The 25695-nt window shown below is 38.8% G+C and overlaps 1 protein-coding gene across 2 annotated transcripts; it reads right to left on the bottom strand.

Annotated features, from left to right (window-relative positions):
• Nucleotides 1–1457: 1457 nt before the first annotated feature.
• LOC148015405 (ATP synthase small subunit 6-A, mitochondrial-like) lies at nt 1458–25695 on the bottom strand. 2 transcript variants are annotated; one of them, XM_087665820.1, is made up of 4 exons: nt 25543–25695; nt 1936–2065; nt 1800–1845; nt 1458–1714 (listed from the first exon to the last, which is right to left on the bottom strand). In XM_087665820.1, exons 2-4 carry the CDS (start codon nt 2051–2053, stop codon nt 1711–1713), a joined length of 168 nt encoding a protein of 55 aa, XP_087521946.1. In that variant the 5' UTR covers nt 2054–2065; nt 25543–25695; the 3' UTR covers nt 1458–1710. The 2 variants fall into 2 exon arrangements, with proteins under 2 accessions (XP_087521946.1, XP_087521947.1); XM_087665821.1 differs by having other exon boundaries at nt 25463–25616.

The raw sequence follows: 25695 nt of genomic DNA, 5'->3' as shown, positions 1-25695 counted from the left end.
AAAGCCATTAAGCTTCTCCTTTTAGCTGAGAACACCAAGGATCATGTTCTAATCATTGTTTTCCAAATCAACCAAATACTTCGCTGCTGAAGTAATGCTTAAGTGTACAATCACTCAAATCAATACTTGACCATAAGAATAACGACACGCTTATATACCTACTATAGTATACATGTCTCGTAATGTATGTACAAAATTACAAATTCTAACAATTTAGTACTTATTCTCATTTAAAATTTTAAAAAAATCAAATTTACTATTCAATTTAACTGTAACAACTATTAAATGCTACTATCCCATTGATTTTCTACCTTGGGATATGTACAAGACAAAAGCCCCACAAAAAATTTAAAAATTTTAAAGGATTTTTTTAAAACTAGCTTACAATTTGAAATTTCTACAATAATATTGCCTCAAGACATGTACCAATAGTTACCAACAATTGAAATCGCATACCAAAACTAAAAAGTAAAGAGTCAAATTTCTCGCACTAATGCTGAAAAATTACACAATGTTAGTAATTTCAATGAAGATTCACGCTCTAGAGCTCATTGAACAAAAGCCCCAAATTTGAAAAAAAGATTAAAAATTAAAAAAGTTATCAAAAAATCCCCCAATTTCTTGAAAACAGTGAGACAAAATTTATTCGAGTTACGTATAAGATGAGCAAGATAGATGAGTTTTTTTTTTAATAAAACCCCCAAATTTTAAAAAGTAGGGTTTTCGTGTTTTTTCTCAGACCTGCAAAAAATAGCGAGCATGGCTGTGAAAATGGCGAGCAAGGAATACTATGAACAAGATTGAGAGAGGCTGTGTGCACAATTGCATGCAAGACTGCATTTGGGATTGTATACATACTAAAAGCAACAGCAGCACCAGATTGAGAGAGGCTGTGTGCACAATTGCATGCAAGACTGCATTTGGGATTGTATACATACTAAAAGCAACAGCAGCACCAGCTCCAAAACAACTTTTCTTCCTTGGGCTGAACATTGTTAGCTAGCTACAACAAGACCTTAGCAGAGTGGCACTAACTAACGATAACTGTTCAGAATCCACACATAGAAACTGCTCTGATCCTAAATGTTGGAAAATAAAGAGACAGTGAACACAAGACAATGAGCAAGAGTGGACAGCAGTTCCACACTCAAAACATGTAAGTGCTAAATGATAGAATGAAAGTACAATAGGTCTTAAGTAAGTTGGGCCTTCTCTAATTCAACTAGAGTTAATTTAACTCTAGAACTAACTATAGAAGTGGTGACACAACTTATTAATGTAATTGTGTTCACACTACAAACCAACTAACTAAAACATTGCACATTGTCCATAGAATTGGCAAATTCTAACAGCTTCAGGCTCATAAGCTGAAAAGGTTTTACACGCTACCTATCCTTCCACAAACAAGTTCATTTCATAATATTCTGTTTTTGGAAAGAAAGCATCGAGGCATACCGTAAGCCAAAAAGATCACTTGTAACACAAGAATTAAAACTTTGAACACATATCATCAGTGATGATGAAAATCTTTAAAGCACATGAAAGTTTTCATTTTTCAGAAGGAGAGAGAAAACACATTCTCTCAACAGAGTGGTTCAAGCTCTGTTTAACTGACATGAGTGTACAGTAACTTATTCCAACTTGGAGGGAGTAGTCTGAAAGAATAGGACCATTTGATCCATTTCGAACTCCAAACACATCTTGAATACCTTACCTGCACAGTTTGGGAAACCACTTTGGTTGTATGAATCACATAATCAATTGGTATAATTGGACAACTCGTAGGAAGATGAACAAACCTGCGCTGATGAGCCTTGACAAAAGGAGACTTCTCTGCCTGTTCCGCTGTTAGTGTACAGGATAAAAGTCAGAATGTACATATTTCAGAAAAGTAGACTACTAAGCTCAAGTAAGGCCCAACAAGCAAGACCTTACGTGTCAAAGATAAAGATAGCTTCAGAACCAATGCAAATGTCACTCCAAAGCCAAGCACAAAGGGCCAATTGCGGCGTGCCTCCTTCAGTGCCACTTTACCAAAAGACTCACAAGCCATGATTATGGTTACCTGCATAAAAACCAATTACCTTAGTTTTTCTTTTTTGGACAAAATATAGATGTGATCGTGCTAACAGCAGATTGTAGTAGTGCTTGGTGAGCGTGAAACTTTCAAATACTATCCCATCTGGTTTTATCTGCGATGTGAAAAGTAGCTTCATGGACAACCATGTATACTTGCCCCACATACAAAACATACAGACTACAGTAAAAACTAAATCCAAAGCTCATGAATGCTCAAACACTCTGTGCTGCCTCAAGCTGCAAAACTGACGACAAAGAGGTGTTGTATGCTGATGCAAACCTGGTCAAAAGGCCAAAAACTGATCCAAGGGTATAAGCACAAGCCTGTGCTAGAAGTTTAGAATTCATTTCACTGTGCACCTTCCATAGCAGCCCATTTGCTACACTTTGGCATCATTTGAGCCCACGCCTGCCACAAGAGTGTATTATTGTATGCTTTAGCCTGTGTGCAGCTTTGCTGAGTTGAGACCCTCCTTAGCTCTTGGCTGCTGTGCATCTTGCATTTTGCTGGTGTTTGTGCTTAACCTAGCCCTGCTGAGCCTTGGATGTCCTCTTACAGCTGCATGTTTCCTCAATTTCGCCTTCTCTGTCTTCCCACTTTGCATAAAGCACAATTCTGGCTAACAGATACTAAGCAGAAAGCTTGTTTGAAACCATGATAACCATGAAACATCTTTCACCAGGAGTGAAATGTGAAACATGTTTCACTAATGGAACTTTTCAGTATGCAACATTTTGCTTGCCCATTTCAGCCCAAAAAAAAACAGCAATTCTATTTCAACACTGCTGAATATCTGCATTCTAAATGTGTTATTCTGTCATTTCATGTGGCGTTCCACTTAGGACCTACTTCAAGGTGAAACATTTCATGTTGAAATGCAATGCTTCGGGGGTGAAACGTTGTGCGGTTGCCTTGTCTGAAACTATGGCATCTCTACTTGTTAGTGACCCACAGTTTGGCCAGGCATAGATGCGTTCATGTTTCAGACTGGAAACTATACGGTAATGGCATGAAGCACTTGAAGGAACTGCTTAAAAACAGATGGTTAAAGCTCAAAGAAATAGTCAGCTATTGTACCACAAAAGTACGCATGGAGATTTTGGGAAGCACCAGAGGAAGAACATGGAACACAGGTATATAAACTTGCTCCCTTCCAAACCATATCTGTCCTTGGCAATGTTCTGAGAAGTGAAGCTATAAAACTAACTCTTCCAACTATGAATTGATTCCCAAGTAGCCACTACCTTAGGAAAACTTTTTCACCTCATCAAATACACAAGGTAGTCCTCTGACAACAAGCAAATCAAGTTCAATAAAAAATACACCCAATGTTATTATAAGAATTATGATTTATATCAACTGCTGCAGTTTCTTCATAGTTTTGACTAAACATGATGAGAACAACAGGGCGAATCCTAAATTTTAAGGATATCATTACCCTTGTTAAGCTACTTTGCCAAATGGCCAAAAACCATTGTCTCAAAGTTGGTATATTACAATAAAACCCTTGTATCAATGCCTCCATAATTAGATAGACACGCGTGCCTTTCTGCAACATTTTAATAGTAATGCTTCTTTGTATACCTCAAAAAACCATCGCCTAACCAAATATGTTGTTGCCTGCCCTAAATAGGATTGTCAGTCAGCAGAACACCATTGCCAGCTTTGAAAAACCATTGCCAGCATAGGAAACAAGATTGTTAGCATGCTAGACAGCATGATCAGATCCTACACAGCAATTAGCAAAAGGAGGCAATGGATGATCCTTGGCAAAAAATTTATTAAATTATAAAATCTTAATTGTTGATAAACTTACCCATGTACAACACAACTCATGCAATGTCTTGGACCCACCAAAGGAGAGTTCCAAAGATAGATCTTGTCTTGCAACGCTAGGTTTCCATAGTGAGTTGCAACCAATACTTGCACATTAGTAGGAGCACCAAAGAAAGGATATGATCCAAATATGAACAACTCACACATTCTAGCTATGATGAAGGCATCAATTGGCAATCCTTCCCTTCACGGTATATTCTCAATAATTGAGAGTTTACCATCCTTAACTAGTTGCCTTGATTGAGTTTCCTCACCCCCACCACCTAAAGAAGATGGAGGAGTTTGGAGAGAAGGGGAGATAGGCCTCATACATGATGGATATCTTTGTTCAAACATTCTAAAAACTACGCTTCTGTTGGAGATAGGCCTCATACATGATGGATATCTTTGTTCAAACATTCTAAAAACTACGCTTCTGTTAGTCGCCCAAGGTCTAGGTGATCTCTCCCCCCTAATGATGAAATGAAGGAAGAGTGTAGCAAGTCCTCCACAACAAGAAAAACCTAAAGACATAAGACGTTAGTTCATATGCTCTTGAAAACCTAAATGTTCCTAGTAACTCAAGTGTTAAGAGCACTTGACTTTGATACCATATTATAATATTATAAGCGAAACACTAGGGCTAAACAAAGTTGATGAGTGCTCAAGTAGCGAAGGAAACAAACTACAATGTAACTAGAGCAAAGGTTCAAAGCAGATGCCAAAGAAGGCCCATTCAAGCCTCAATCACCTGAGGTGCAAGTTGCACAGTGTTGAAGGAGGAGTCAATGATACTACAAATCGGTAAAAATGAGAGTATCATACTCAGACAAACCCCAGCAAACCAAGTGACTTACTAAAGAATTGCATTAGAAATCTGTACTTTGGAGCAAAATCAGCAACATATACCTATCATATAGCACTTGTGCACAACACATGCTTCATTTCATAGCAGCTAAGAAACGTGTTTCTTTGAATTTGAAACTCACGAAGTGTTTCTGAGAGTAAAAAACGTGGGTGTTTTTTTTTTTTTTTTTTTTGTGAGTTGGAACCCAAAACATGGTTTTTTTTAGAAAAACTATTGGGCAATGTTAAACATGATGATGACGATGTGTAATGACTCATGAGGCTTCAAGATTTTGGATGAGAGACTGATTTTTTTGTGATTTTGTTTAGTTATTGGACTTTGTCAATCTATTCTTGTCTTGAGATTTGAATATTATATGACTTTAGTCTCATTTATGAGTTATTTATGATATATTACGATTCATTCTCGATTTTGACATTTTGTCAGTTTGTTTTGAAATGAGAATCATGATGTTCCAACTTCACTCAGTCCATATTATAGATGGGCTATTTACATGTTAATTTCAATTTTCTTTGTATGATATGTATGAATCATAATGTTTGAGTTCTAAACCATAGTATAGCTAACTTTGACATAAGTGACAAGTCAATAATGAATCATGGATATGTAACGTATAATGTATTATTCTCAATTGACTCTATTATCACTCAAGCTCAATTAGCCATTCTTTGTTTAAGAGAGTTCCATAGAGGTTTAGAACCTCTTTCCCTAGTCAAAACTATTAAAAATCCCTATATAAAAAAACCCATGTTTCTTATTTTAACCCCTCTTGAAAGAAACTTACGAAACACGTTTCTGGCATTTTGTTTCTAAACGTTTCTGGCTACTACGCTTCATTTTGATATTGGATAGCTGCAATTTGGTGCAAGGCGTGTTAGAAATGGAAAAAGAGTGAACACAAGACCATGAGCAAGAGTGGCCAACAGTTCCACACTCAAAACATGCAAGTGCTAGAAGCATAGAATGAAAGTACAATAGGTCTTAAGACTTAAGTAAGTTAGACCTATCCCTAACTCAACTAAAGTTAATTTAACACTAGAACTAGCTCTAGAAGTGGCGACACAACTTGTTAATGTAGTTGTGTTCACACTACAAACCAACTAACTAAAACATAGGGCATTGCCCATAGAATTTGCAAATTCTAACATCCCCCTACAGTGCCAACATGGTAGCAATATAGGAAGATCAATCACCAAAGGATAGCAAGTTCAAGGATTTTTGAAAAACCTCACAAACTTCTCGCAAGGAAGTGCTTTGGCGAAAATGTCTGCTCGCACAAAACACAAGATTCCGTACCACTACAATAGCACTTTGACTGTCAAAAAGAATGGGTGTAGGAGCCTCCAAAGAAATTTGTAGATCAACCAACAATCTACGCAGCCATACACATTCCATTGTTGCGGTAAAGATTGCCCTATACTCAGCCTCACAAGATGAGATAGCCACTATAGATTGTTTCTTACTTAGCCATGAAATGCACAAGCAACTCAAAAAGAAATAGTATCCACTAGTAGACTACATGGTGTCTGAATCACCAGCCTAATCTAAATCGTTGTAAGTGTAAGAGTAAGTCTCCCCCTTGAGAAATAATAAGGCATATGACTGAATATCTTGAAAATATCTGAAGATCCACTTAATAGCTTGCTATTGTATGGGCAGGGACTATGCATATACATGCTCACCCAAGATACTGCATGCTGAATGCCAAGGCGTGTGTTCCAAAGATAAATAAGACAACCCACCGCTTGGCCGTAAATTGCAACATCAAACATCTCTTTATCATCACGCATAGACAGATTTAAGCCTGGCTCCATGGGAGTGTACATAGGTTTGCAATCTTGCATGTTAAACCTATGTAAAAGCTTGTCTACATACCGTGACTATGACATGATGATGCCATGCTGATTTTGGGTGAACTGAATCCCCAAATAGTAGTGTAGGCAACCCATATCTAACATAGCAAATGTATGTTTCAATTCAGCCTTGAAATTTGCAATTTTATCCTCTTTAGGTCCAATGAGCAGCATGTCATCCACATAAAAAATGTTAATCAGGTAGTCCCCCCCTTCATTCTTAATGTAGCGAATGGGAGAGATTGGACTATTTTGGACGCTTTGCTAGCCAAATATGCATCAATTTTAGAGTACCATGCATGAGGAGCCGTCCAATGAGTAGCATGTCATCCACATAAAAAATGATAATCAGCTAGTCCCCCCCTTTATTCTTAATGTAGGGAATAGGAGCGATTGGACTATTTTGGAACCCTTTGCTAGCCAAATATGCATCAATTTTAGAGTACCATGCATGAAGAGCCTATTTGAGACCATAAAGAGCCTTATGCAACTTGTAAACCATGTGCTCTTTTTCCCTTAAATCACAAATCCTCAAGGTTGTAACACACAAACATTCTCACATAGATCCCCATTTAGAAATGTAGTGTCCAATTGATGAACTTTCCAGCTATAACTTACAACCATATCAATCACACATCTCACTCTACTCATTCGGGATGTAGAAGCCATCAGTCTTGCATTTGAGTTGAAATACTCATTTCGTGCCGATGGCCTTCTTACCAGGTGGTAAATCCACAAGATCCCATGTAGAGTTAGTGGCAATAAAGTCTAACTCTTCCTACATGGCTTATATCCAATGTATATCTTGCTGAGCTTCGTCCAAGAAAGTAGGCTCATCATCATCTAGCAGTGAATTCATAAACACATGCTTATCACAATCATCTACTTTCATAAAATCAGTCAAATGAGTCTCCCCTGCATCCCGTGCTACATGCCTAGCAATCCTTCTAGTGCACTAAGGTAAGAGAGCATCCATTCTACTCTTCTAAAGAGTGTGTAATAGCCATCTAAGGACTGTTTTGGCTGCATTTATAGCAACTCTTTCATGTTGTACTCCGTCTTCTACTGCATGGGACAAGACATCATGATTGTTGGGTGTAAAGGCCCTTACGCGCTCTCCCGTGTATCCCGTGCATCTCGTGTGTATATTACTTCACATGTAAACCCACCCTAACAAGTATAAGTGTACCGTACCCTAAGTATAAATACATTATTTATTCTTTGTTTATACCACACTGGTACAAACCTATCCGACGACTTGCTCTCACTCTATCACTATCAAACATTGTTCAGCTCTGAGTTATCAAACTCCTCGATTACTATGCCTACTCTCAGCTCTCTTTCTCTATCTGCTTCTACTTCGCCTCTGCAGACTAGTATCAGAACCAATGGCTCACACAAGCTGTTAAGGAGTAGACGAGCAAGAGTCAGGTCGAGTGAATGGTCGAGTGACTGGTCGGGCGTAACGTGCAGGCAACAGGTCGGGTGCAGGCATAACGGGCGTCAGACGCGGACTGACGACCAACACACGACTGCTACATGACGCTATTGCGCAATGGGGCTAGAGGCGGCGTTGTTGCATGACGAGACTGGAGGCAACTACCACATGACGGGCGACATGTTGTTTAGCCGCACGAACGACCGGGCAGAGGCAAAAGGTCAACGGGTCATTTTTTCTCTTTAATTTACTTCATCTTATTTTCCCCTCTACCGGGTGTTCATACATACAAGCACAGAGTGCAAATCTGTCTCTTAAAATTTGGGCTATTCCCAAATTTGGTGCTTAACACATATTGCAGTGATCTCTAGACCATAAATTGCAGACGTTGAGTGAACATGCCTGAGAAATTTTTAGGGATTCTCAAATGCAAGTGAAATTTTTGCTTGGATGAGCCAATTTCTTAGAAATTGTGCACTATTGGACCCCGAAATTTGGGGCTTTTACAAAAACCATGAAATTTCTGCAACATTAGGCCGCACTTGATGCTCGAGAAGACGTATTTATGCAATTGGAGCAAATTCACTGTAGACATTTTGGGGCTTTTCACATTGGTAATGTATTTTTGAGTGGTTTTGAGACTGGACACTGAAATTTGCAGTAGATTCACTACTGAGTGGGAGTCTTTAGAGTTTTGGATGCTTCAAATGTTGAAAAAGGGCAGCTTCTCTTGGTACATGTATTGCTGAATACTCATTATGGAGTGAAACAGTGGTAAATACAACATTTGGGTCATTGCATTTGGGAATTTTGGTGATGTATTACTGAAGTGGAAGCTATCCTTAATATAAATGTATCAGGTTTGATTCGTGCATAGGCTATAATCAGTACTTGAGACTGAAATTTGCAGCTAAACATCTGCTTATTGGACACTTTGGAAGTACAAGAGTGTGTACTTGCTGTTACAATTCAGAAACCTTGCTATTGGCTGAAAGCATTCAGCCCTTTATTGCAATTGTGTATAGCTGAAGATGGTTGGCAGTGCATCTACATCTGACACAAAGAATCTCTTTGAGATTCGTAAATTTGACGAAAATGGTTTTGATCTTTGAAAATATCATATGCAGGGTATATTCTTTCCAAAGGATTGTGATGATGCTTTAAAAGAACATAAGCATGTTGCTTTGCCAGATGAGGATTGGGCTAAAATGAACAAAAAGGCCATTACTTACATTAAAATAGCCATCACAGATGATATCTTGGTTGATATAAAGGGGCTTGATACTACCTATGTAGTTTGGGAAAAACTTAAGGCTACTTATCAAAATACAACTCCTGTCAATCAAGTACATCTCATGCGGGAAGTTGGTCAGCTTGAAGCTTGATGAGTCCAAATCTGCCTCAGAGTATTTGAATGCTTTCACAGGTATTTTGAGTCAATTACAGGATGTATGTTTACCAACTTTTGATCCTAAATTGAGGACTATATCTTGCTCATGACCTTGCCCGATTCATGGGAAGCATTGGTTGTGTCATTGAGCACTAACCCCAACTTGACATTTGATGGTGTGCGTGGTTCTATTCTGAATGAAGAGATTAGATGCAAGGCAAGTGTGGAAAATAGTGGATCAGCCTACAATGTAAGAGGAAGACTTGAAAAAATATATAATGCTATAAATAAAAACAAAAATCGCAGCAAAAGCAAGGAAAAATAGCAAGATGTATCTTATTATCAATGTGGTCGCAAAGGGCATAAAAAGCCCGATTGCAGGTACTTTAAAAAAGAACAAGAACGTAAGAAGCAGGCTAATGGAAAAGGCAAGAAGAATGACAAGGATGGCAACTCTACCCCTAAAGAAATAGAAAAAGAAAATGTGGTATCTAGTGTTGTTATTGAGGAAATAGAAGATGATAAAGATGCTGATTTGTTGGTTGCATTTTCAGATCTACTTGCTATGATATTGGAGGACATGTATATCACTAAAACAGATGTGATAGATGCCTTGTTGTCAGCTCATGATGGTTTGTCACAATCGTGGATTGTTGACAGCGGTGCTTCTTTTCATGTAGCTCCATCTCTGGAGTGTTTTTCTACTTATGCAGAAGGTAATCTTGGAAAAGTCTACCTTGACAACAATCATGTATGTGATATTGAAGGAATGGGCACCATACACCTAGCTCTAGAAAATGGTCAAAAATCGATTCTTCATGATGTTAGGTATGTTCCTGGCATCAAGAAGAGCCTTGCTTTCTATTGGGCAACTAGACAACAAAGGTCACTTCACTACTTTTAGTGGTGGTATGTGGAAAATACAGAAAGGATCTATGCTAGTCACTAGAGGTGGTAAAAAGGGAACTCTGTATTATCTCTACTACAAGGCACTTCCTGGAAAGTTTGTTGCAATTGCTAATATACAGTCACACATGGAGTTATGGCACAAGCATCTTGGACATATGAGCCAAAAGGGTTTGCAAGAACTTGGAAGAGTTAATGTGAAAAGCTCAAAGCTTAACTTTTGTGATGATTGTATGTTTGGTAAACATGTAAAGAGTCCCTACTCTCATGGAGCCTCTAAGAAGGCATGTATCTTGGATTTAGTCCATTCTGATGTTTGCACCATGCCAATAAAAACTCATAGTGGTTTCCATTATTTTGGGTTATTTATTGATGACCATTCTAGGAAGCAATGGGTCTACTTGCTTAGGCAAAAAAGTGAGGCATTGGATGTTTTTAAAAGGTTTTATGCATTGGTTAATACTCAAAAAGGCCTAAAGTTAAAATGAATAAGAACAAATAATAGGGGAGAGTATGTATCTAAAGAATTCAATAAGTTTTGTGATGACAATGGGATTAAACGAGAGCTTATAGCTCCTTACAATCCATCTTCTAATGGTGTGGCTGAGCAAATGAATCGCACGTTATGTGAGAAGATTCGGTGCATGTTGTCCACAGCTAAGCTTTCATAATCGTTTTCGGGAGAGGCACTTAAAACCCCGGTGCATATTTGCAACCAATCTCAACATCGTACACTTGAAAGTGGCATTCCTAAAGAGGTTTGATCTAGCAAACCTACTTCGTATGACCACTTAAGAGTTTTTAGCTGCAAATGCTATGTACATGTACCTGTTGATAGCAGAACCAAACTTAACATGAAATCTCATAGAGGCATCTTCATGGGTTATGAAGATGAAGGTGAAATGGGCTATTAAGTTTGAGTTCCAAGCATAAAAAAGGTGCTATGCAATCGGGATGTGATATTCATAGACATCAACCACTAAAAATTCAGCTCCTTTTGAAGTTAATTATGACAATCATCGTATCATTATTGAGCCAGATGAAAATGGGCAGCAAGGGGAGGCTGAACATTAGCTTGAGAACCAAAATCAACATGCTGAAAATGAATTAAATTGGCCTGAAATTGTATTACAGCAACCTGAACATGCAATTCAGTAGCCAAATAATGAGGTCATTGACATTCCCTTGGATGTAGATCCATTACCTGATAACACAGATCATTGGGTAAGAAGGTCTACACATGTCAGAAGACCTATACAAAGCTTTGATCCTTCTTTGGACTGCATTTTGCTCACAGATGAAGGTGAGCCTCTTACATATAAAGAGGTCTTATCATGTGAGTTAAAGAACAAGCAGGAGCTAGCTATGCATGAAGAAAAGAAGTCATTGTATCAAAATGATACTTGGGATTTGGTCACATTGCTCAAGGATAGAAAAGCCATTCCTAACAAATGGGTCTATAAAATCAAAGGTGTGGATGGAAAACCCAAATACAAAGCCAGACTTGTGGGTCGTGGCTAAGGGCTATACATAAAAGAAGGGCATTGATTTTCAAGAAGTGTTTTCTCCTGTTGTCAAAATGACCACTCTTCAAGTGTTATTTGCCATTGTAGCATCTATGGATCTTGAACTGCATTTCCGCATGGTGATCTACATGAAACAGCCCGAAGACTTTGTTATACATGGAAAGGAGCATTTGGTATGTAAGGTTTGAAACAGGCTCCTAGACAATGGTATAAAAAGTTTGATGCCTTCATGCTCTCACATGGTTATAAAAAGAATAGTGCTAATCACTACTTATATATTTAGAAGGTTGATGATGGAAGCCTTATTATACTTGTGCTTTATGTGGATGATATGCTTATTGTTGGTAAGCATAAAAGCCAAATTAATACATTGAAAAGGCAGCTGAATTCAGTCTTTTCTATGAAGGATTTGGGTGCAGCTAATCATATTTTGGACATGCGTGTAATAGAGATAGAGAGCAACAACTCTTATTTCTCTCACAAGAAAGGTACATCAGCAAAGTACTTGATCGTTTTTCTATGGCTGATGCTAAGCCTCTTGGTGTACCTTTTCCACCCTATCTTAAGCTTAGCAAAGCAAATTGCCCGAAAGATGATAATGCAGCCACTACCATGAAGGGTGTCCCTTATGCTTCAGCTTGTGGTTCACTCATGTATGCTATGGTTGCTACTAGACCTGACATTGCTTATGCAATGAAAGTTGTAAGCAAGTTCATGTCAAATCCTAGCAAAGCACATTGGAAAGCAGTGAAATGTATCTTACGGTACCTTAAGGGCACAAAAGAAAATGTATTTGCTATGGCAACGGTACGTTGGATCTTCAAGGGTATTGTGGTGCAGACATGGCAGGTGACTTGGATACTCGCAAGTCTACTAGCGCGTATATCTTTACCTTTCCGGGTGAGGCGGTTTCTTGGTGCTCTAGATTGCAAAAAATAGTAGCACTCTCCACCACTAAGGCTGAATATATTTCAGCCACTGAAGCTTCAAAAGAAGCAGTTTGGCTTGGTCATTTGTTCATGGCTTGGTCATTTGGTCAAGGATTTTGGACTACCCACCAAAACACCTGTACTTAAATGTGATAGCCAGAGTGTTGTATGCCTAGCTAAGAATGCCATGTTTCATGCACGTACTAAACATATTGATGTTCAGTATCATTTTATCAGACAGGTTCTGGATGATGGTCTAGTCACCCTGACTAAGATCAAATCACAGGATAACCCTGCAGATGTTTTCACTAAAAGACTCGCAAAGGCTCAACATGAGCATTGCATTAGACTTGTGGAAGTTGGTTAAAGGTTCGCTTAGGACCTTTAAGTGGGAGGTTGTTGCGTGTAAAGGCCCTTACACGCTCTCCTGTGTATCCCGTGTATATATTACTTCACATGTGAACCCACCCTAACGGGTGTAAGTGTACCATACCCTGAGTATAAATGCATTCTTTTATTCTTTGTGTGCACCACATTCGTACACACCTATCTGACGACTCACTCTCACTCTATCACTGTCAAACGCTGTTCAGCTCTGAGTTATCGAACTCCTCGATTACTGTGCCTGCTCTCAGCTCTCTTTCTCTATCTGCTTCAAATTCGCCTCTGCAATGATAACCCTCCTGTTCGGGGCATGTGGTGCAGCAATAGCTTGCTCTATTGTGTCTATCCAGCCATTTACAACAAGCACGAACTCCAAAGAAAGTGGCAAAAGAACCTCAAAGACATTTCCAGTGTCATGGTTAGCTAGTATCTCAAACTGATCATGTGAAAATGGAGTATTTTCAGCAAATATGACATCTCGACTAACAAAAACTTTCTTCGTGTGTGGCTCTGTTATTGTCAGCTCATGTGTGAGTCTGTGTATGCCTAATGTGTTGGGCACATTTGTATGGTTTTTAGGCATTTTATAGTGGTCATTTCATGTGGCTTTTAGCATTTTATGCCAATCAGCCCAGCATAAATGCTGGCAGACCAGCTCCTGGTTATGGCCTATTTTGGGCCTATTTATTGTTGGACTCCTCTTCATTATTCAAGTGGTCTTCCCATTGGAGAGAGGAGCCAGTGTCAATGCCCATGCAACCAATGACTCAATATTGTTGTCATAGGGACATGTATTTTTGAAACCTCACTTAAAATGTGGATTAATTTATAATCACATAGTTGAGTAAATGTTGCACATCTGAGGAGTAACTCAGGTTAGAGTAAATTTACAAGCGCAGGACCCAAGGAAATCACAGGATGTCAAAGGTAAAAGTTGCTATAAGTTATGCCGCACATGTACTTGGTGGTATCTAGTGCCAGTTGTTGACCTAGGTCATTCATTTGGCCATAAATGTCAACTGGTGACACTAGAAAAGTGGCGTTTAATGGTACCTAACGCCAATCTAACAGTCAAAGATGGCGCAAAGACACTCGGGAATGGAAGTTGCTTAGCCAATTTAATTATTGGCCAGTCTGATTATTTTTCAAGGCACCGAAATAATTATTAGATTAATTTTTAGTATTTAAAGACTGAAAATTAAATTTAATTATGGATAATGCTGAAAAAACCATTTGCGAAGGCTGCCACTTATCAAAAATGACCATACAAGACTGAAAAACGTCTTTAGAGGCTGGAGAGAGACATTTTTAAAGTATCAGCCTGCAAGAGAGAGGGAGAAGATGCTGTTGGTCTGATTTGCAACCATTGGAGAACCTTCTAAGACAGCCAAGGGCAGGAGAAGACCAATCAACAGCAGGTGACAGCATCTACAAGCTATTGAGACAAGGCAACAACAGTACATGACTGATTTTCTTCAGATCTTTGCATCTACAAGCTGTTAAGACAAGGCAGCAACAGTAAATAATTGATTTTCTTTAGTTCTTCATGAAGAAAGTCTGAATTTTCTCTCCTCAACATTCTCTCTCATCTCCCAACCTTTCTACAGCCTTGCTCCAAAGATTGCAACATTGAAATCACCAAAGGCTAAGAAATTTCAGATTTATATGCTACAAACCCTAATCTGCAAGAGAAATTAGGATTTAGCAGCAACCTCGAGAAGCATGCCAGAAATTGAAAGCTCCAAGACTTGGATTCAATAAGGCTGAAGTTGTTTTTAGCCTATTCAAGTGGAGGGACCAGCAAATCATTAAATTTGGGGCATTTTCCAACTCCATCAAAGAGGGTGAAGACCAATTGATTCCCTAAATCAAGGGGCGAATCAATTTAAAGACTTGCTGGTCCTTTTGGACGGCAAGGGGAGTTGGAATGCCGAAAGCGATTGGGAGAATCCCATTCACATCAACTTCTTCTTCAATTAAGTTAAATAAACACCGAAAGGGGCGCCAGTTTTGGAGCCAACAAGGTGTCCAATGTCCAAGATTATGCGGTAAAGTGTACTTTTCAGTTTTGTGAATTTGTTAATTGCTGTAAATAGTGCTTAATCAGGTTATTTACCACCCTATCCGAGAAGGTAGACTGGTTACATGGTTCCATTGCTAGGATACCACTCAATCCCTTGATTTGGTGGGCCCGAGGCACCTGATTGCAAGCCAAAGCTTTGTGCTAGTGCTGATTTTTACTCTCAGCTAAGAAATTATAGCAATATGTCTTCATACCGTGAGATGGACTCAAGCAGTGATGATGCCTCTCAATATGAACATTCACATGGGAATGAAGGAAATGCAATGCCTGACCTTGGACAAGGCTCAGACCATGGACAGCAAGCTGAAAATGTTGCTGTTGGGCAAGATGCACGGCCTTTAGGGCATGAGGAGGCTGATGACCAGCAAAGTGAAGAGGAATTTGATGACCACTTTAAGAATCGGATGAGGACAGCAACAAATCTCTTTGCTAAATTGGCAAAGGATCCTCAATTTACTCGATTTTTTAATGCTCCAAAGAAGGACAACAAAGGCAAGAAGAAGAAGACATCTTCTACTCCTTCGGGATAGCAAGATCCACCAAAGGTAATGCCAAACCCTTCATTTGAAGCTCCCAAAGATGCTAATGAAATAAAACAGTTGGTACCTACAGGGAAATGAATGCAAATGCAAGGCCATTACGGAAGTGCCCAATCCAATGGATTTTGGACAGCCGGGCATGCATGCTATGATGGGACAGCCAAGATATTTTGGTGGAAGCACGACTTTTCATACTATGGTTAGACAAAGACTACATACGGGAATGTATGGCACAAATCCCTATGGTATGCAGCAACCAATGCATGGTGTGCAAGGCCCAATGTATTCGGATATGGCTGGAAATATGCAAAACCCTATATATGGCAGCATTGGCTTGATGCATGGAACACAAAGTAACATGTTTGGTACTGCATCTGCACCCTCGAATGCTTTTGGGGCTCAAGGAAAGAATGTCGGTCATGCAAATGCTCCGTTCAGCTGATGGTATTCGCATGGACCTTGCAAAGGTTGAAACAATATGATCATGGCCACCTTTGAGAAATGTACATGAGATCCGTAGCTTCTTTGGTTTATGTTCTTACTACAGGAAGTACATATGCAGGTTTGCTGAATTTGCATCTCCATTGCATGCCTTACAAAAGAAGGATGTGCCATTTAGATGGACAACAGTGGAAATTTCAGCTGAAAAGTTGAAGGAAAAAATGACTTCACATCTTGTGCTTCTGTTGCCCGATCTAAGGAAGTCATTCATAGTTCAATGTGATGCATGTGGTAATAGCATCGGGGCTGTTCTTATGCAGGACGGCCGAGTTGTTGCTTATGAGAGCCGAATTCTCCACAGTGTAGAAAAGAATTAGCAAGTCTATGAGAAAGAGCTCTTGGCTGTAATTCATGCACCGTCTACGCCTAAACATAATTTGTTGGAGACTGATTTTACAATGCAAACAGACAATTAGACTTTGAGGTACTTTCTGACATAAACAAAGTTGTCAAAGAAGCATATGAGATGGGGAAATTTTCTCTCTATGTTTCATTTTTACATTGTACATATTGATGGTAAAAAGAATGTTGTGGCTGATGCACTATCATGTAAGCCACAAATTTCAGCCATCAACAGAGTTTCTCACACTGAGTTGAATGCCATGAAAGAACAATATGTTGCTGATTCGGACTTTGCTAATGTTTATGATCAGCTTTGCAATGGCCAAAGACACGGACACTTTGTGCTAAGAGATGGATTTCTGATGATGCATGGACGACTGTGTGTCACAAAGCAGTTAAGGCCTAGAGTTATCACTAAAAGTCATGCTCCTCCATATACAAGACACAAAGGTATTGATGCCACGGTCAAGGCAGTGGAGCATTTCTTTTATTAGCCAACTTTGAGGCATGATGTAGAACAGTTTGTTAAGACATGTATTGTATGCCAGAAGCTAAAGCGTGATAGGCAAAAGATGTTGGGTTTGTTACAGCCCTTGCCTATTCCAGATAGGCCATGGCAGAGCATTGCAATGGACTTTATTTTTGAGCTTCCTAAGACATCTACAGGGAATGATAGGATATGGACTATCGTTTGCAGGTTTAGCAAACAAGCCCATTTCATTTCAGTGAGAAAGAAAATAAAGACTGATCATATGGCACGATTGTTTTTGCAACACATCTTTAAGTATCATGGTATGTCAAAGTTGATCATTAGTGATTATGACCCTCGGATGACCAGATTATTTTGAAAGGGCTTGTTTGAGAATATGGGTACCACGTTGAATTTCTCATCATCCTTCCATCAGCAAATAGATGGTCAATCTGAGAAAGCAAATTCCACAATGTTAGATCTTTTGAGGTGCTATGTTTCAGACCACAATACACAGTGGCAGCAATATTTACCCTTGGTTGAGTTTGCTTACAACACCACAATGCATAGTTCTATGGGCAAAGCTCCATTTGAGGTGGTTGACGGTAGCAAGAAGGTACCACCTATTCTGCAAACTAAGGATAATATCTTTGAGACTGATCGTTCTGTGGAAAACTTGGATGTAGCCTATACAAAGATAAAATATGCACTTCAGAGATCACAAGAAAAGTAAAAGAGAGCAGCTAATCGCTACAAACATGCTTTGCAGTTTACAAAGGGTGATTATGTATTGCTGCATTTTTTGTATCCGAAGTTGAGTATAAGATACTATGGGTGGCCCTTCCACGTTGGAGAAGATCAGCGATGCGGCATATCAGCTGAAATTACCTCCACATTGGCGAACACACATTGCCTTTCATGTCAGTTTTTTTAGGCCTTTTCATGATGATATGCTAGAGGATATGTCTACTGAAATTCAGCCTGAGGTTGAGGAGTTGAATGAGATTTTGGTACCCAAGGAGATTTTGACACATAAGGAAAAAATAATCAAAGGTAAAGTTTCCAAGAGATACATGGTGAAATTTCAGAACTATTCACCAATGGATGCCAAATGGATGGAAGAGGATGACTTGGCAAAGTATCCTCAGTTGTTGCAACTTTACCTAGATGTCTTTCAATTAGAGTTGACTTTAGTTCGGGCTCCGTCACGTTCAACAGAGCAAGGGTCCGGAGTATTGCCTGATGCTCAATGGGAAGGTAGCACTTCCACTCCTCCACTTATGGACAGCTCTCGTATGTAGTGAATCTCGGATGCATTCATCATGCATCCAAGGTACTGCGCTGACAGCATGTTTGCCATGAGATCACTACTTAGTATACTAGTCACTATGAGATGTATACAGATGAGTACAAGTTTCACCCAAGAACTAGAACTATACTTTTATATCAGCTTATGATCATTTTAGCATGAATTTCGCCTCAATTTTAAGACAAATTCTGATAAGTTTCAACTCAGTTTTAGATCATCTTGACAATCATTTATGGTCACTTTTTGGAATCAATTTTTGCATTGCTAGTCAAGTTTGTGATCAGTTTGGGGTCACATTTGCATCAGTTTGTAATCAGTTCTCAAATCAACAAGTGATTAGTTTATGATCAGATTATGCTCAGTTTTCAATGGTTTACATCTGGTTCCATGGACAACATCATATGTTATGATGCCATTGATGTTTTAGCCAATGTTTATACTTGGTTATGCTATGCTATGGTTTGATTTTGCCAAATGAGTTGAACTCATGAGAAATAGATATCACATGATAATCTGGCAATGTTTTTGAGATACTTTGTGAGTCTTATGTTATATTATGATTGGTTGGTAATTTTCAGCATGTGTTGGGCATATGGAATGGTTCAGCAACAGTGCGCAATGTTGTGTTGACTATGATGCCTTGTAAAAATTCCAATCTACTATTTTGCTTTTGATACATTTGGTAGTGCAATCGAGGACGATTGCAAGGATTTTAAGGGGAAGGGTTATCATGAGGACATGTATTTTTGAAACCTCACTTAACATGGGGATTAATTTTTAATCACATGATTAAGTAAATGTTTCACATGTGAGGTGTAACTGGGGTTAGAGTAAATTTACGAGCCTAAAACTCGAGAAAATCACGGCATGTCAAAGGCAAAAGTTGCTATAAGTTATGCCACACATATCCTTGGTGGTATCTGGTGCCAGTTGTTGGCCTAGGTCATTCATTTGGCCATAAGTATCAGTTGGTGACACTAGAGAAGTAGTGTTTAATGATACCTAACGACAATCTAATAGTTAAAGATGGCGCAAAGACACTTGAGAATGGAAGTTGCCTAGCCAATTTAATTATTGGCCAATCAAATTATTTATCAAGGCACATAAATAATTATTAGATTAATTTTCAGTATTTAAATACTGAAAATTCATTTTTAATTATGGATACTACTGGAAAAACCATTTGGGAAGGCTGCCACTTGTCAAAAATGCTTATGAAAGACTGAAAAACGTCTTTAGAGGCTAGAGAGCAGCATTTTTAGTGTATTGAGCCTGCAAGAGAAAGAGAGAAGATACTACTGGTCTCATTTGTAGCCATTGGAGGATCTTCTAAGGCAACCAAGGGCAGGAGAAGACAAATCAACAATAGGTGAAAGCATCTACAAGCTGTTGAGACAGGGCAACAGCAGTACATGACTGATTTTCTTCAGTTCTTTGCAAAGAAAGTCTGAATTTTCTCTCTTCTCAGCATTCTCTCTCATCTCCCAACCTTTCCACAACCTTGCTCCAAAGATTGTAGCATTTAGATCACCAAAAGCTAAGAAAATTTATATTTCTCTGTTGTAAATCCTAATCTGCAAGAGAAATTAGGGTTTAGCAATAGCATCAAGAAGCATGTCAAAAATTGGAAGCTCCAAGACTTGGATTCAATAAGGCTGAAGCTATTTCTAGCCTATTCAAGTGGAAGGACCAGCAAATCATTGAATTTGGGGCATTTTCCATCTCTATCAAAGCGGGTGAAGGCCAATTGATTGCCCGAATCAAGAGGCAAATCAGATTAAAGACTTGCTGGTCCTTTTGAGCGGCAAGGGGAGTTGGAATACCGAAAGGGGCAACAATTTTGGAGCCAAGAAGTTATCCAATGTCCAAGATTATATAGTAAAGTGTACTTTTCAGTTTTGTGAATTTGTTAATTGCTGTAAATAGTGCTTAATCAAGTTATTTACCACCCTATCCGAGGAGGTAGGCTGGTTATACTAGTCCAAGTGATGCGGTCATCCCTCTCAACTGTCCAATGCCAAACAAGAAGTGTGCAAGGGTGGTGACATAGGGTTGGTAAACCTCATCTATACAAGTATACAAGTGCACCGGTTCCAAAGATGAAGCTGTTTCTAGCCTATTCAAGTGGAGGGACCAGCAAATCATTGAATTTGGGGCATTTTCCATCTCTATCAAAGCGGATGAAGGCCAATTGATTGCCCGAATCAAGAGGCAAATCAGATTAAAGACTTGCTGGTCCTTTTGAGCGGCAAGGAGAGTTGGAATACCGAAAGGGGCAACAATTTTGGAGCCAAGAAGTTATCCAATGTTCAAGATTATATGGTAAAGTGTACTTTTTAGTTTTGTGAATTTGTTAATTGCTGTAAATAGTGCTTAATCAAGTTATTTACCACCCTATCCGAGGAGGTAGGCTGGTTATACTAGTCCAAGTGATGCGGTCATCCCTCTCAACTGTCCAATGCCAAACAAGAAGTGTGCAAGGGTGGTGACATAGAGTTGGTAAACCTCATCTATACAAGTATACAAGTGCACCGGTTCCAAAGAGGGACGTCCCTAACACATCGACCGAAGTCTAGCAAGTTCAAAACCTAAAGCTACGATTGGCGTCCAGGTTCACGATGGGCTGGTATTTAATAGAGAGTCGCCTTTCCTTCTCAACTTGAGCTCACATGAGGAAACACTTTGGGAATCTAGCCAAAGGCAAGGCATCCATGGTCACATGTTCAGAGGCATTTTTGACAGGATGATCTTGTATGCTGCTTCAAGCCATTGATGACACACATAAAGATATACTATGGTTCTCTATTTTTTGCAGCTAGTACGATCGACATCGACATCAGGTTCTTTCTAAGGCACCTTAGTGGTGGCTTGATCACCCATTGCTTGGGTATCCATGGTTTTACTCTAGTGGTTCTATGTTGTATGAATAGTGTCCACACAGCTAGTGACTCACTCTTGTATACAACTAGGCTTGTTAGATCTTTGATAAAGCAAAACATGTATGCACTAACGTCAAGTACCATGCTTCCTAATCCTAGTCTGTTAGCCACCTGTAGGTCTTCTTCGACGAGAAGCTTATTAAACAAGGGATCATTTTGGGCGATGGAGGATAGTTTGATATCATGGATGAGTGATAACATTGAAAGAGGTAAATATCACGAATCGCATGGTAGGGAGACTTGCTTGAGTTGTTGTGCCAAACACACACCATACATACAAGAGAAAGCTCACTCAAGAATACAAGAAGAGACATGGAGACCAAAATATTTTCTTGTTGGTTTCTTCTTCTTCTTTTATACAAAATACAATGTACACAAAGTATAGATAAGCTTGAACATAAAGTAAAGTAGTCTACTAAGTCAAACAGTGAATAGCTAGCTAACTATACTAATCAACTAGCGTTATAACTATCCCAATTGTAGGTAGGTGCAACAAACTAAATATAATAAGTGATAAGTCAACGACTACGTGAGGATCATAATAACCATGGACATGATAAGTGTACATATATAGACCCATCTAACTAGGTGATCCATCATCAATATCCATGCATCCAATATCTTTGTGAAAATATCAACTATCTGATTCTGTGTATTAACATATACTAAGTCAATCTCTCTTGCAAGTACGTAATTTACAAGAAGATTTTTATTGGCCTCATATAAATCAAGATATTTATGTTTTTGTTTCAAGATTTTTATACGCCTTATATAAATCAAGATGTTTCTGCTTTTGTTTCTGAATGTCTTGTTTGCCAACGAATCAAATAACATCATGGTGCGTAGAATTGTTTGTTAATGCCTTTACCTACTCCTAAATCACCTTGGGAACAAATCTCAATGGATTTTATTAGTGACTTGGCATACTTTATTTCATGCAAAAAACTCTAACGGCTTCACAAGCTGCTAATCTTTTTCTTAAGTATGTCTTTGTACATCATGGTTTGCCAAACATTATTGTATCTAATCGTGATCCCCGTTTTTACAATGATTTTTGGATAACTTTATTCTTTAACCTTGGTACCAAAAATTGATTTTAGTTTAGCCTTTCATCTTGAAACTAATGGCAAAACTCAAGCTACTAATAGTACTATTCTTGATTTGATTCATGCCGATACTATCTTCTCACCCAGCACATGGGATCAACATTTGCATCTTTTACAATTTGCCTACAATAATATACCTCACTCTACCACCGACAAAGAACCTTTTGAAATTATCTATGGTTACAAAATGCAAACACCAACGTTTCATTTAAATCAAAAAGTGACTTCTACTAACGATTGGATACATATTCATTCCACTATTTTTGAACAAGTTAAATAATTGATTGCTAAGGACCAGCAATTTTATGTTAAGCAAGCTGATAAGAAATGACAAGCTACACATTTTAAAGAATGTAATTATGTTTGGTTACAAATCAAGAAACGTAGATTGCATAGTGTTGAGAAAAATACTAATGTTAAACTTGCACCTAGACTTTATAGCCCATTCAAAATTCCTCATTGTATCAATCCTAATGTTTTTAAATTAGAATTACCTGCATATTGGACAATTCATAATACCTTTCATATTAGCCTTCCCTATCCATTTAAAGGTTCATTACATGTCCATCTCGTGTATGATTCTCCCCCATTGCTTGAAAATGATCATGAGCTTTTAATCCCTGAATCTATTATTGATATTGATTACATGACCACCCGCATTGGTAATATTTATCCTTGCTATCTCGTAAAATTTCAAAACCATCCTGTTGAAGAAGCTCAATGGATGACCGCCCATGCTTTACGTGGTTCTCCACATTTATGGACTCCACTTCCAGCCAATAGTAATTGAGGACAATTGCTATCCCACCCCGGGGATATGTTGCCAGAAGTCACCTACACAAGGGAATGAGCGCCTTCAATGGTTCTCCCTTGTGTGCACGTTGACGGAATGAGTGCCTTGAATGGTTCTCTGTTAGCATGGTATGCATTCCTAGGAGTGAATTATTTTTTGTCTTGGACGAAAGGTTAATGGGAACACCTATACTTTCCGAGCATAAGACTTGCAAGTGTGAACGCGGGTGAAGCCGTACGTGAGTGATACCACAATATTTATATCTCAAGTGTTAACGACTACGTGATTTGATTATTTAATGGAATTCTAAATGATTAGTTGATTTATTATGGCTAGCTACATTTATTCACTTAATTATTTTTCTAACAAGATTTTTTGAATTTTTGATAGCTGTTATGTAGAACAAGATGAATTGGATATACATAGCAAGCACAATTTATTCCAAAGGCTTATTCATTAAAATATTTAAATAAACATACCGTTGTTTATCCTAAGGCGTGCGAGCATCCTCTTTATAAATATTTATTGATACTTGAGAATTTTAGAAGATATACTGAGGACATTTTAAAAACATTTTATGGCTCTCAACAATTGTGAGTTGTGCATTTGATTATAACCATTGATTCACTTAACTCAAACTCTTTTGCAAAAAGAGTGATTATAAAGGGTTTATCTTTGGGCAAAGCAAGATTCATCTTAATATTATAAATATGGCATGGAGGAGATGTCCACTCCACGTACAGGCAGAAATTGCACCCAGTAGTATGTCGCTCAATTTTACTTTACTCCTTTTTAAGTCTATTTTGAGTTTTGTAAGTCATGCTTTCAATTCTTATAAGAAAAGAGAGTAAGAGAGAGCTTCTTTGATTCGCTATGCGCAAGTCTCGCATTCGATCTGCACAACACACTGCCCATAGGATTGGCAAATTCTAACAAGACGGCCCACGAGCAACTAAGGACATGGCAACACATGACTTGTAAGAGCAGTATTTTACTATTCCCAAGAACAAGCAAACTACAACCGACAAATTTTTTTGAGCGATGGGAAACAATGATGATCATTCGGAATAGCAAAGCAATAAGGCCTATCTCTTGCAAGAGTCGGATGATAAAAATAGCTATGGTAGCACTAAGAATGGTAATAAAGGCTGGAATGGACAATGAGGTTGAGTGATGATGATGAGCAACCAGGGCACAATGGCAATGCGAATAATACAATTGGGATGATACAATGAGCTTCCCTCCCCCCATGAGAACTTTTGAGTTTTGCTTTTCTAGGGCCATAGAAGATCCAAACAAGCTCTTTTGTAGCCTAACAAGAGGATCTAATTGGCCAATTGAAGCATTTAGGAAGGACTCGATACTGAGGGATGATCAAGGTACAGGGCAAAGGAGGAATATTCATCAAATTGAAATATGTTTTGTCCTCCTATATGCTAGCTTCAATTATTCGGTGGAGTACCTTTGACTCTTCCTTATAGATGTCAGCTACTTTTGCGGATTCTCTAAGCTTGCCTTCTTGCCTTCAAGCATTTCAGTTTATCTTCTGTGCTTTTCTATTGGAGTGGCTTTCAACTCCTCCTTGCTAGTTAAGCTGGTGAAAGCTGACTGATGCGTTTCTTCTTATTAGTTTGCGATTGTGCCTTTCCAACTTGTGGCTAATCATAAGAGTTCACTGGTTGGCCTTGTGTCTGATTCCTGTCTATCAATACCTCTGGATGGACCCATTTTTGTTCACGTAACATCAATGGTCTTGTACTTCATCCTTGCGTTCAATGGTCCTGTCTATGACCGCATCTCAATTAACCCAATTTGGCTGGCATCAGATGGAACAGCCTCGAAAGCCCTAGCTTTGTAGAAGGCCAAAGTTTTGCTTGACAGCTCAAGATCTAGGTCTTCATCAGACCGTCGCAGATAAATTGAAAATCACAATAACCTTCAAGACAACCAATGACTTGGAGAATAGCTGTGGAATTTCTCCCCGATATTTGACTGAACATGGAAACTTCGGGCTTTGTGTCTGCTGTTTAGACTACGACATATCTAGAGTTTACAAGATTGAAGAATTGCGTCTGCTGTTTAGGCTTCCAAATACCTAGAGTTTACAAAATTGAAGCATTGAAGCAGCCGACCATTGGCCAAAATTTCTAGGGTTTACAGGTTTGAAGCACAAAGAACTATAATGCACTTACAAAAAGGGACTAACAAGCGAATTGTAGGGTTGAAAGCAGGACGCCATAAAAGGATGGACAGGGCTCACGCATACGCTTACTTGGCGAGTGCTGCAAAACCAAAGAAGAAAGAACTGCGGCAGAGAAGCTGGGCACGATCCCACCGTAGCGCTGTGCGAAATACGTATTGCTGCCGTTAATGATCTTAAGGTATGAGGGTAGACAGCAGGCCAATGTCAAATACCACTTTCAAC

Source organism: Lygodium microphyllum, chromosome 24 (genome assembly GCF_053477565.2).
Source record: "Lygodium microphyllum isolate KBCC chromosome 24, Lygodium_microphyllum_v1.1.10, whole genome shotgun sequence".
NCBI lineage: Eukaryota > Viridiplantae > Streptophyta > Polypodiopsida > Schizaeales > Lygodiaceae > Lygodium > Lygodium microphyllum.
The sequence above is the reverse complement of the archived record's forward strand: the minus strand, read 5'-3'. Positions and strand labels throughout refer to the sequence as shown.